A 14,289-nucleotide genomic window follows, 5' to 3' on the forward strand; every position below is an offset into this window, starting at 1 on the left:
AAAATTGTTCGTGAGCAGGATTGAAGCTACAGTTTTCATCCGATTCTGATGAAACTTGGTGTGATCATTGGAATTGATAAGATCTCGGACAAGTTCTAACTTGACGCATTTTCGATGAACGGTTTTTGAGTTATTGCCCTTGACTTTGTTAAAACGCGTCAAAATTTGTTAAAAATAGTTCGTGAGCAGGATTGAAGCTACAGTTTTCAACCGATTCTGATGAAACTTGGTGTGATCATTGGAATAGATAAGATCTCGGATAAGTTCTAACTTGACGCATTTTCGATGAACGGTTTTTGAGTTATTGCCCTTGACTTTGTTAAAACGCGTCAAAATTTGTTAAAAATAGTTCGTGAGCAGGATTGAAGCTACAGTTTTCAACCGATTCTGATGAAACTTGGTGTGATCATTGGAATTGATAAGATCTCGGACAAGTTCTAACTTGACGCATTTTAGATGAACTGTTTTTGAGTTATTGCCCTTGACTTTGTTAAAACGCGTTGAAATTTGTTAAAAATAGTTCGTGAGCAGGATTGAAGCTACAGCTTTCAACCGATTCTGATGAAACTTGGTGTAATCATTGGAATTGATAAGATTTCGGACAAGTTCTAACTTGACGCATTTTCGATGAATCGTTTTTGAGTTATTGCCCTTGACTTTGTTAAAACGCGTCAAAATTTGTTAAAAATAGTTTGTGAGCAGGATTGAAGCTACAGTTTTCAACCGATTCTGATGAAACTTGGTGTGATCATTGGAATTGATAAGATCTCGGACAAGTTCTAACTTGACGTATTTTAGATGAACTGTTTTTGAGTTATTGCCCTTGACTTTGTTAAAATGCGTTGAAATTTGTTAAAAATAGTTTGTGAGCAGGATTGAAGCTACAGTTTTCAACCGATTCTGATGAAACTTGGTGTGATCATTGGAATTGATAAGATCTCGAACAAGTTCTAACTTGACGCATTTTTGATAAACGATTTTTGAGTTATTGCCCTTGACTTTGTTAAAATGTGTTGAAATTTGTTAAAAATAGTTCGTGAGCAGGATTGAAGCTACAGTTTTCAACCGATTCTGATGAAACTTGGTGTGATCATTGGAATTGATAAAATCTAGGACAAGTTCTAACTAGACGCATTTTCGATGAACGGTTTTTGAGTTATTGCCCTTGACTTTGTTAAAACGCGTTGAAATTTGTTAAAAATAGTTTGTGAGCAGGATTGAAGCTACAATTTTCAACCGATTTTGATGAAACTTGGTGTGATCATTGGAATTGATAAGATCTCGGACAAGTTCTAACTAGATGCATTTTTGATGAACGGTTTTTGAGTTATTTCCCTTGACTTTGTTAAAATGTGTTGAAATTTGTTAAAAATAGTTTGTGAGCAGGATTGACGCTACAGTTTTCAACCGATTCTGATGAAACTTGGTGTGATCATTGGAATTGATAAGATCTCGCACAAGTTCTAATTTGACACATTTTCAATGAACGGTTTTTGAGTTATTGCCCTTGACTTTGTAAAAACGCGTCAAAATTTGTTCGTGAGCACAATAGAAGCTACAGTTTTCAACCGATTCTGATGAAACTTGGTGTGATCATTGAAATTGATAAGATCTCAGACAAGTTCTAACTTGACGCATTTTCGATGAAATGTTTTTGAGTTAATGCCATTAACTTACGAAAAACGCGTCAAAATTTGTTTGTGAGCACAATAGAAGATACAGTTTTCAACCGATTCGGATGAAACTTGGTATGATCATTGGAATTGATAAGATCTCAGACAAGTTCTAACAAGAGATATTTTTGATGAACATTTTTTGAGTTATTGCCCTTGACTTTGTAAACACGCGTCAAAAGTTGTTTTTTGCCCTTGATTAGAGCTGTGTGATTTAATTGTTTGTTGTATTTGGGTTATTGATATTGATTTTAAAAAATTTTGTGGAATTATTCAGCATAAATAATTTCTTCAATATGAGAAAATTTGTACTTTAGTCACTAAAGACTGTTTTATTATTTCTGACAGCTGCCAGTGGGCGTATGTTACATTGCAACGCAAGCTATCTTTATTACAGCTGAGAACAGAAAATGCCTTAGAGAATTAGAAGCCATCAGTAAATTGATAAATTTCTTAGCCCACCCTGACTGGCATGATTTACATGTTATGTCTGTCATGGTAATATCTAGTTTATTAGAGGACAAAGAGAGTTTAGAGGTAAGTTTTGAGTTCTCACTCTGATAAGTGGAAATGGCAGAAAAAATTATATAGCCTGACATCTAGTCACCTTGACCACTTACTGTCAATTAGATAATTGCTGATTTTATTAATAATCCAGATCAAATCACATTTAAAACAAAAGATCACTGATATCAATTCTGCTGATTAATTATCACCAAGATAAAACTCATTGCCTTTCTTGTATCCAATTTATATCCAGTAACTAAAATACTTACCTATTTTTCATATATCAAAGCTGAATGTTACACACCTACATTTACTTTTACAGCAAATAAAAGAAACTGGAGGACTAAAGAAGTTAGTTGCTATAATAACAGATCAACCTCCACCAGAGGAAGAGGTTGCTAAGAAACCAGATAAAAAAGCTGGTGGAAAAGGAGGAAAGAAAAGTGCTAAAGAATGTAAGTACCTGAGTAATTTTTTTTAATGAATTGTATTAGCTATTAAGCAAGACAGAACCATGTTGGTTTTTATGTTGTTGCTAAGTCAGTGTCCATAATATGTTCTAACCTAATATTTGTTACTGAAATGGGTTTTTAACTGTTAAAATATATCAGGGTATTTCAGCTTTGATATACTTATATTTTAAGCCATGCATAAAAAGGGTACAACAAGCTCTCTTGGATTTCTAAGAGAAGAGTCTGTTGATAGGGAAGAGGAGGAAGATGAAGAATGTTGGTAAATTATCATCAAATGTTTGGCATGGATATCAGAGTTTCATAGCATGTATATCAACATTTTATAACAAGGATATCAAATCCTAACGTAGTATTGGATTGGACTACCTTTCATATTACTATCACTTCCACTTGGATTGAAATGAATCTTCATAGCATCTAGATCAAACTCATATATCTATATATATAGGTTAAAAATCAAAATTTAGAGCATGAAAATAGCACCTTATTATATAAAGATGTCCTATTCACATAACATAGAAATCACATTGTAATGAGATATACATATACATATAGTTTGCACTTCACTCTCATATGGCATGAATATTATTTCAGCAAAGTCCCAGTTTGTTATCGAAATGTCTATTCTTTTTTTTTCTTTTCGAAATTTACACACCTTCCTGTGCTTAGACTGCAATAGTTGCAGCAACCATTCAACTTTCCTAGACCTTCTGTAGTGGCAACGTGTTCCTTAAATATAAATGGGAACATTTTTGCAAAACCGGAAATGCTACAGTCCAATATGTGCAAAAAGTAGAAAATCGGACCTAAAAGTCGCATTTTCCGGTCGATTTTCTTCAGGTTTTTATTTCTGGAATCTACGTGTAATTTCTGATATAATAGCACTTCAACAAATTCAAAAATTTGTCGCACACTTTTTTCGGCCGAATTTTGCAATTTTTTAACAAAAAAAAAAATTTTTAGCTTTTTGCCTGATTAATCTAAAAATATTTGAGCAAAGACAATTCATGAACGTGAACAAAATTGTATAGTCAAATTTTTTTCTTTACTTCCGGTTTAAACGGGAAATCGATTCTCACTTCCATTTGAACTACTTCGGTGTAATTTATTTACCGCGACGAAACTTATATGAATCGATAGCCAAAGTTATGACAAAAAAACGAAGAATATAAAATCCGGTCCGAAGGTAATACTTTGGTCGCCGTTTTGATTTTTCTGAAATGCATCAGAATCTATTCAGAGAAAACGGCTTATCCGATTTTGATAATTTTGGTGTCAAATGAAAGAAAATAAAAATTAAAAAAAACTGTGGGAGCCGATTTTTGAATTTCGCTTTTGCTTTTTTGCAATTTCCGATTGAATTTTTTCGAAGTTTGAAGGCTCATATATCATGACCTAGACCTTTGATGACCTTGAACTTCATTGGGTCAAAGGTCATTGACTTTCATATTCGACCTCCAACATCTACTTCCGTTTTTATGGATGTCTAAAAACAGCCAAATTCGCAAATTTGGACTGCTCTAGCACATGACCTAATTATCCTAAAGGGTTAATTTTTTCGGATTCTTAATGTGCTCTTCATACTCTTTCTAACGATATATCACAAAAGTTTTTAAAATCAAAATTGAAATTCGTACTTTTTTGATATTTGAGTGTTTTTTACAATATTTTTGTCTCTTTGAGCTAAGTGTATGTATATCTTTTGACCTATTTGATGTAGAAGTTTGAAATTTAGAACACTACTAGACATTTTGAAAATGAATTAAATCATGACAAAAAAGTTCTAGTGGGCGTTGCACATCCGGGTTAAATTGCTAGTTGTTCAAATCTGGGGCAGGGGCATAACTTGCATAGTCTACATTTGTTCAATAAGGGACTTCGCACACAAATACCTCATCTCTTTGGCCAGATTGTGTTTAAAAGACAGTTGTTTCAGATTTATAGTTCAAAAAAAGGAACGGGTTTTAGAATTTCCATATTTTCATTTTTTGACATTGACCTTTGATGACCTTAACGTTTGTAGGGTCAATGGTCATTAACCTTCGTTATCTATTTATACTTTCATATTTGATGTTGGACGTTAGCTTCCCGGTTTTGTAGTTGTATGCATTGTGAAAGTTTGATCAGTGATATCTCGTGACCTTGACCTTTGATGACCTTGACCTTTATAGGGTCAAAGGTCATTGACCTTGGCTATCATTTGATAATTTGACATTTGACCTCCGACATGTACTTCCGGTTTTATAGCTGTCCGAAAAAAAACAACTTTGGACTGCTGTACCACTTGACATAATTAACCTACAGTATTAATTTCTTCTGTTTCCTAATGTGCTTCTCATGCACCATACATTGATATATAACAATCATTTTTTTTACTGCAAAATTGAAATTCGTCATTTTTTTCAAATTTAAGTTTTTGTTTTTTTACAATATTTGTGTCTCTTTGAACTTGGTGTATGTATATCTTATGACCTATATGATGTAGAACCTTCAAATTTGGAATACATCTAGACACTTTGAATATGAATTCACCTATGACAAAAAAATTGATGTGGGCGTGGCACATCCGGGTTGAATTACTAAATGTTTACATTTTTGGGAAGGGGCATAACTTGCATAGAATACACACAATTACCTCATCTGTTTGGCCAGTTTGTGTTAATTAAATAGGTCAGTTGTTTCAGCTTTATAGTACCAAAAAAGGAACGGGTTTTAACATTTGGATATTTTCAATTTTCGATTTTGACCTTTGTTGACATTTGTTGACCTGTATCTTTTGACCTGTATTATGTATAACCTTGGCATTTGATACACGACATATTAATGAACTTATATCAAATAAATGAGGTGGGCGTGGCACATCCGGGTTAAATTACTCATTATTGACATTTTTGGCCAAGGGCATAACTCGAAAAGTATACAATTGTTCAAAATGGAACTTTGCATACAATTACCTGAGCCACTTTGTCTTAGAAGTTCGGTTGTTTCCACTTCATAGTTCAAAAAAGGGAACAGGTTTTGGAAATTCAAAATTTTCAATTTTTGACCTTGACCTTTGTTGACCTTGACTTTTGTAGGATCAAACGTCATTGGCATTGGCTATCTATTTATACTTTAATATTTGCCGTCCTATGTCAACTTCCGGTTTTATAGCCGTATGCAATTTGAAAATTTGATGACTTAATATCTCGTGATCTTGCTCTTTTTAGACCTTCTCCTTTACAAGATCAAAGGTCACTGACCTTGGCTATCTGCTGATACTTTTATTTGTGAGGTCTGACGTCTACTTCCGGTATTAGAATCTTCTAAAAAAAATAAAAATTTCTCAACTTTAGACTGTTCTTGCGCTTGACCTAATTATCGTCGACGGTTGATTTTTTTTAGGGTCTTTAGCAAATTGCTACATTTGCAAAGTCCCACTATTTGCAACGTGTGGCTCTAGTATTTGTTTAGTTTTGATTCAGATAACATATTTATAAAACAGATAACAGATATATCCCATACTTTCATATAATACTGTAGTTGAATATTGTCACCACCCCTCTCATGAATTTTTTATGAACCGTTTTTGAGTTATTGCTTTTAGCCAAAATATGTCCTTATAGGCTCATAAAGGAGATATAGGATATACTTTGACTGTAATGGCTGAAATCTTGGCATCTGTATGAAATGTACAGTATTCATTTTGATGATAAATCTACCAACCATGATGTCAGTGGAAATGAAAGGTATATTTAAGTCATCTTTTAGAAAAATTTCAATTTTCAATTAGTTTGATGAGTTTCATCATAATGTTAATCTTTTTAGCCGCTAAGAAACAAACAGAAGAGAAAGATGAACATAGAGATGAAAATATTATACCAACATTACCAGACGTCAAAATGTCTGCTGCAAGAGCTATTGCTCGATCTGCTAGAAATAGTAAGTTTTAATTGAAATTCTTCTGTCAAGTAGGCAATATTTCAATAATTAAGCTTATTATTATGTCCTGTAAATATTTTCAAGTATTTTATGGAGTTTGCTTTGAAAAGATATAATATCAATAGGTAACTGAAGACTTATGCTGTTATAAATTGATTAGATTCTGGATGATATGTTTATATTCACATTTATGAGATGACAGTTTTGATTTGATGTTGGAGGCACAGTGCTCAGAGAGTTAGATGATTGCTAACAAACCATAATGTTCATACTCACAGTTTGAGATAATATCTTCAGATTTTTTTCAAACTGATTTCCCCTGTCAGTGATGCAGGTTGATGGGGCTGAAAGAGTGTCTAGTTTAGATGGGAGAATAAACTGGGGCCATGTTTTCTACAGGCTGTGCATGTTAAATGCTGCCCAATTAGTAGACCTGTCTTTATTCCAGCCTCTTATAGCTATTTGGACAGATATCAGCTGTTGTAGATGCAGAAAAAATAGGTGCTATTACATGGGGACATACTGCATTTCCGCAGGTTTTAAACCTGTTTAGATACCTCGGATCTGCAAAACCCAGATATATTTGGAAACATGGATATTTTTGTAGTTTAGTTATACCATCATCTATATCACGTTCTCCGTTCTTTTTTAACGAAACTGATCTAGCATCAGCTGTTTAAAAAATGTAATAGTAACAAAACAAAAGTTAGGGTGATGCCCAACACTAATTTAGAAATCCTGAAAGGTAATATAATATTATGTTAGAAAAACGTATCTTGTGGAAAATTCCCATTTAACAGGGTCTTTTATTTCTGACTCTATTCCAGCTGACAAATGTAGAAATATCCATCGGAGGCTGGAATAGAGGAAGATGTTTTGGACTTCCCAATTAGGTGCAGAAGAATTGGACTTTAATTCCATTCATTTTATATGTCTTTCAATTTTAGGTGAAAATCGTAAGATGTTACATGAACAGGAAGCTGAGAAGATGTTGATATTATTATTATCACATGAAAACGTTGATGTCCAGTCAGCAGCAGCACAAGCCCTGGGTATTATGTGTGAAAATCTCAGCAGTAGGGATTCAGTTAGAGAAATGGGTAAGAAATAGGAGACATTTTTGAATTTCATTATTTTCTTGCACATGTATGGATTGTGAAGGTTTTTCATTGGAATTTACCTAAATGATAGTTATAAATTATAGTTTTGGTTTTGTACAATTATTGGATTAACTCTAGATTAATATTTACAGATGGTATAGCTCCTTTAATCAAGTTATTAAACAGTGAAAATGGTGATGTGAAGGAAGCCTCTTCTTTAGCTTTAGCCAATCTTACTACTTCTAATACTCCCAATGCAAAGTAAGTCTTTGGTATAACACATTGTAAACTTACTTGACTAAGCTTATAGTATTAAATTCATGGAATAAAAATCCACCCAATATGGAAGATATCCTTAAATAAACTAATTATTTTTATTGTCAACATATATAGTTATTTCACCATTAATATCTGTTATTGATTATTTCACCATTAATATCTGTTATTGATTATTTCACCATTTATATCTGTTATTGATTATTTCACCATTGATATCTGTTATTGATTATATCACCATTAATACTTGTCATTGATTATTTCACCATTAATTCCTGTTATTGATTATTTCACCATTAATATCTGTCATTGATTATTTCACCATTAATATCTGTCATTGATTATTTCATGATTAGTATCTGCTATTGATTATTTCACCATTATTATCTGTTATTGATTGTTTCACCATTAATATCTGTTATTGATTATTTCACTTTTAATATCAGTTATTGATTATTTCACCATTATTATCTGTTATTGACTATTTCACCATTAATACTTGTCATTGATTATTTCACCATTAATACCTGTTATTAATTATTTCACCATTGATACCTGTTATTGATTTCTGTATTGAATTTTTTCTTGCCAGAGAGGTGATGAATTTAGGAGGAATAGAACCAATAATTCATCTACTATCTGATCAAAGGGAGGAAGCTGTTTCCAATGCAGCCTGTGTTTTGACTAATCTTGCTCAAGATGAACAACTGCGTTCTGATATTATTACTAAAGGTGCCGTCACTGCTTTAATAGAGCCTTTAAAATCTGGGTAAGTTTCTAAAACAAAATCATACCTTTGTTGAATAAAAATATTGTTATGCGCAGAGAAATAAAATCTGGAGATTTCTCTTCTTGAACAAGCTGACACTCTGGGGACATCTGACGAAGAAACGTTTAAATTGTGTTGACACACTTTTTAAAATAATTTTATTAAAGAAGTGAGCTTATTCCATAATATTGTCTTGTATTCTTAAAGTTTTAAAGTGTGATTAAAAGGTTCAAGAGAACAAGAAATTGTTGTAATTATCTGTAATTATATCTCCAGTCTGTGTTTATTTTAGTAATACTATTGTACAAAGTAAAACAGCTCTAGCCTGTGCAGCTTATTTGTGTGATATGGAAGCCAGAAATGAGGTAGGCCTTCATATAGATATCTGTTGTTAAATTAGAACTTGTTTTATGGTTTCAATTAAATAAGAACTTTTCATGAATATTTAACTAAGATTAAAAAATTGAATTTGAGGACCATCAATTAGCCTTTGATTCAATTTTGAATGAACATGGTAACTCTGTTATAAAATGATAAGATTTTGGTTGAGATAAATTTTTACCATTTTGAGATAGTTTGGTAATGCAATAATTTTAGTTTTGATTAGATTTGGATGAAAATTGCGATTTCTTGGTTGAGTTTTGTTTCAAGGAGCTACATAAGACTTAACAAACATATTCAAATATAGTTTGTGAATGAGATAGAAATTTAACATTTAATTTACTTTTGATGAAATGTGGTATTGAAAAAAAAAAGAAGTTACATCATGAAAACTGTAATATAAAACCAATGAACTAAAACTTGATTCTAAAGAATCCTTGCATGATTTGATATGATTTTAGATTATGTGATTTTGATAGTGATTGTACAGCCTCACTACTATTCACTGTGTCTTTTGTTATTTTAGTTTAGAACAGCAGGTGGTCTAGAACCTCTGGTTGAATACTTAAAATCTGGTAATGATGATGTTAGAAGAAGTGTATCATGGGCTATTACTGTCTGTGGTGTAGATTATGCGTCTGCTGTAGAAATCTGTAAATTAGGGTATGGAAACCATTTTATATCAGGCTAGAATTATACAAAGCCCCAAACACTACATGTGTCAGTTGATGGCATTGAGAACCGAAGTTTGTGTACTCACAATCCACATCATGTGTTTGTGGCAGTGTACATCTGATGCTCAAATCACTAGGTCCTTTCTGATCCATACCCTCTTCTTAAAACCAAACGAGATTCATGGGGAGATTTTCTGAAAAATTTATTTGGCCTCTCAACAAATTGAACTACGACCACAACATGGATGCACTAAAACTTGAAAGTAGTCTGGTGAGATATTTAACATAATTGTAAGAAGTATGAATTTTAATAAATTATTCAGTGGAGCCTTTTTTTTTCAGGGGTTTGGGTATATTGCAAGAAATTCAGTTATCAGGTACCAGAAGAACACCATTTACTGATGCGGCTTTAGATAGGTTATTAGATAGTAATTTATCTGCTAAATATGCTTTATCTGGTGTTTTAGGTAAGTTGTACATACTAATATGATTCTTTGTATGGAAAAAAACAAAATATGAAGTTAGAAATAATGTAAATGGTAAATGATGTACTAATTGGAATATTATGGAGGAAAGACTAAAATTTACCTCCTTACCTAAAATGGTCTTTAAAACAGTATATCATTTTGCAGAGGGCGATTTTTTATTTGAAAATTTTTCCGAAAGAGAAATTTGTAAATGTAAATATACTACATGTACAATTCTATCAATGATGTCATTCTAAGAATTGTCATTACTAAGTAACCTTCAAAGCTTGATTTACTGAGCTCGTAAAGAAGAAAGAAAGTAGGGTCTATTTGAAATAGAATATTAGTTTCCTGTATAGTATTATATCTGAGCTGTTGGTATGGGTGGAAACAATGAGTCTATCTTCCTGTAAAATAGGTTATAGTAATTTGATAGAAGATGGGTTTTATGATCCTGGTCAGATGAAGAAAGGAAGTAAATTTTTATCATTAGAAGATTTTTGTAATCAAGAATTAAACGATAAAAGACCAATTTTACTGATAAATCCTAAACCTGAGTAAGTAAAAAATTTATAGATTTGAATGTTGTCATATTGACAGTGTCAAAGATCAAGAATGGTGACTTAGACCATCTATAACAGCAATATTGTGGGTGACCTCTTGTAACCATATTTGATCATTTTGACTTTTTGGTACCGTTCGTAAGCTCGTAAAAGTGCGGATCTTGTGATCAAAACCTTGTATTCTTAGCTTGATTAATAACTCAAAAATCACTACGTATAAAAACGATCAGATTTAAAACCTGGTAGAATATTATATTTTATAAATTGTAATTTAGCTCGTGCTCACTCCTCACTCTACAGGCTTCATTATGAAGATGATCCCTATCGATTTTGTGAAGATCTGATAATTTTTCACCAAAATGTTGTTTCCAAATTAGTATATTCACTCCATTAGCTATATAGTGCAACTTTTGCTCACTCTTCAAGCAACAATTCTTTATGGATTCTTTTGATTTTTATATACTCATACATAGTACAGAAGCATATTGTCATCACTCAATATACAGGCTACAAACAATGATTTGTACTTGAAATTAAAGCTGCTGATGGGCGAATGTCATCTTACTTCTCAAGGCTATCTTTTATAGAGATTTCTCTTGATTGTGAAAAAAAGCAATACGAATTGTTGAGATGACTCATTTACAAAAAAAAAATATGACACCATTAATATATATGTATGATGTTTACATGTGGGTACAGTTCAAAAGATGAACATTAATTCTTGCTTCCAGTTTGGTCATGCAATAATAGGCTTAATAGCTACATAACTGAGAAAAAAATATGTGCCAAAGGTATTGTTCTTGGGTTAAAAACAGAGATTAACTATATGAAACAGCCATTAAGTCATCAGATTTTTTCAAATGATCACTTTTGTTTGACCAGACTTTCTATCAGATGTTTGTACCAGATTGCAGTTGTATACAAAATAAGTATCAAAGTATAATTAAATATTTTCCAGAATTGCTTCAACTGAGTCAAAGTCAGAAGATTTAAAACCAGAAAGTTCTAAAACCAGTTTATCTGGTAAATCTTCACGTACTGGTAGAGAATCCAAGTCGTAAGTAACTCTTTGATATAGTAAAAACCGGTAAAATTGACAAGAATAGGATACATGGCAATAAAATACAGACCTGTCTGTAGTTATAACAAATACTCTCTCCTCAAATCCTTAATCAAGTATTGTCTTTTGTCTTTTCAATTTAAGTGAGGCACTTACTCAATAATAGATGAAAGCTTTCAAAATTTAACAATAAAGATATATCCATCATGACTGAACTATATATACATATATATTATAATATATTTTCAGAAAAACCAAAGCTCAAAAAGAGAAAGAGGAGAAACAAAAAGAAGAACTTCAAGCACAACTCCAAAGAGAAGCAGATGCAATGGCTGCTACTGAAAGCCATGATTTTATTATGCCCTGTGATCCTGGGTTATTATCTTACATTGATGAAGTCATGGAGAAAATACAACCATTACCAACTTCTAGAGAACAAGTAATTCATTTAGCACAGTAAGTACAAATAGAAACTGTTTTTATATAATTATTTTTGAAATGTGTTCTTATTTCATAATATTAACTGTGAAAAAGAGTAAAATTTTGATTGTTTTTTAACCTCAAAACCAATTGTATTTCTTATTAATTAATTTTGATACCAGACAGAAGCATGAAGTTCCCAAACACTTGGACTGTCTTTCCAAAAAATAGAGCTCAAACAAATGGCAAATGGTAAATGATTGTCTGTAATGAATCTTACGTATTATATTTATCCCCTTTTAGACTAGTAGCTGATAAAATGGGTGGACCAATCGACAGAGGACAAGTTTCAAGTTTCAGTTGGGAATTACCTTTAAGCCAGATAAAATATGAACTGAAATCTAATGTGGTACCAATTGGACGTTTGAAAGCTGGAATACATGTTCATAGAGCTCTTTTATTCAAGGTGAATATGGATTTGGTTCAGAAACTATATTATGTTATTTTGGCCTTTTTATTAGAGGAAAACAATTTGTCAACGTTTATCAGTAAATAGATCTTACCAAATTACATCAAAATCAACTTGTGATTATAGTTCTGATCAGTTTTATCGAAACTTGACATGTTTATATATATATTGATGATATATATCAGATGAGTTTTTGAGATATTGCCTCTGACTTACTGATTTAAAAAATGCGATCTGTTCAAATTAGTATGCTGATTTATATTGATATTTTTTTTGAGTTATTGGTCTTGACTAAATATTATCACAAAATTGTCAAGGCAATTGTTATTGGTATGTTTAAATAGATTGATTTTTTGGAAGATAAGAGCTACCCTGAATTTTGCAACCGTTGGAGTCTCAAATTCACACTCTTAAAAAATAATATTTTTGGCTGATAAAGAGAACTGTGATGGTAGCCTAATAGCATTAACATAATAAATTATAAAGCATGGATTGAATTTGTTGGTAGTTGTTTAAATTTAGTATTGCTAATTTATTCAAACTATGGAGTGCTCCGAGGTTCTCCTGAATACCTAGGACCTATTATTGATAAAAGAATATTGTTTTGTAGGCCTTAGCAGACCGTATTGCTGTCAGTTGTACATTAGTTAGAGGACAATATAATAGAGCTTGGAATGAAGTTATGTTATATGATGAACATGATAATGTAAGTAAAATTAAAATATCATTGAAAGCATATTCAAAGGAAAAACAAGATCCTCATTAACCAAAGATTTTATTCTTGTAAAAAAATGGTTCTTTCTTTTTCATTTTCTTATAAGAAAAGGACTTAAAAGATTTAAAGGACCTATACTGCCAATAATGTAACATCTGGACCAGATCTTAACCAGGCTATCTGGTCACTTTGCTTATGGTGCAGGCACACAAACAGTCTTGGTTGGCAATTTTTGTCCCAGACTACTAGTCTTGTCAAGAGACAAATATTTTGTTTGATATTTTAAATCCTGTCCGGAACACAATAATTTTGTCATGAAATCATGAACACACATGAGATTTTACTCAAGATTCAAAATCATTCGTGTGCTGCACCTTTTAATGTTCTTACATTAATATTATGATCTGATCTTCGAAGTGTCTATTGCTTGCAAAAATATGATTAAAGGCATTAAAGCAATTTTTTTTTACAGCCAGCTGCACCAAAATTCCCACCAAAAGAATATATTGTAGACTTAATTCACCAGCCAGGAAATTTGATACCAAAAGATTCCACAGATGCAGTTTCCTATCAAAAGATATAAATCTTAGATACATCTCAAAATACATTTAACCTGCTTTAAATTATTATTTTATCAATCATAATTAGACAAACTTTCGAGGTGGTGTGCTAAAGGTTACAATATAAAAACACTGTACTGGAGAAATTTATATCATTTTCAAATATGTCACATAGTCAAATGGTTTGTCTAATACAAATCTTAGTTGAAAAAAAAGATCGATACCATCATTTATATACAGTATAATTAACACTTCAACCTC

The 14,289-nt window shown here is 31.8% G+C and overlaps 1 protein-coding gene across 1 annotated transcript; it reads left to right on the plus strand.

Moving 5' to 3' along the window:
* Nucleotides 1-2,072: 2,072 nt before the first annotated feature.
* LOTGIDRAFT_111572 (hypothetical protein) lies at nucleotides 2,073-14,051 on the plus strand (the record flags this gene model as incomplete). The annotated part of the gene is made up of 16 exons (XM_009049040.1): nucleotides 2,073-2,210; nucleotides 2,503-2,535; nucleotides 6,484-6,574; nucleotides 7,522-7,674; nucleotides 7,827-7,935; nucleotides 8,543-8,719; nucleotides 9,012-9,084; nucleotides 9,627-9,763; nucleotides 10,117-10,241; nucleotides 10,660-10,798; nucleotides 11,564-11,741; nucleotides 11,779-11,858; nucleotides 12,114-12,320; nucleotides 12,588-12,750; nucleotides 13,364-13,459; nucleotides 13,941-14,051. Coding segments are annotated over 16 exons (2,010 nt in total), but the record flags the coding sequence as incomplete, so codon positions are not given.
* Between the last annotated feature and the right edge of the window lie 238 nt (nucleotides 14,052-14,289).

This window comes from Lottia gigantea (assembly GCF_000327385.1).
Source record: "Lottia gigantea unplaced genomic scaffold LOTGIsca_13, whole genome shotgun sequence".
Taxonomy (NCBI): Eukaryota; Metazoa; Mollusca; class Gastropoda; family Lottiidae; genus Lottia; species Lottia gigantea.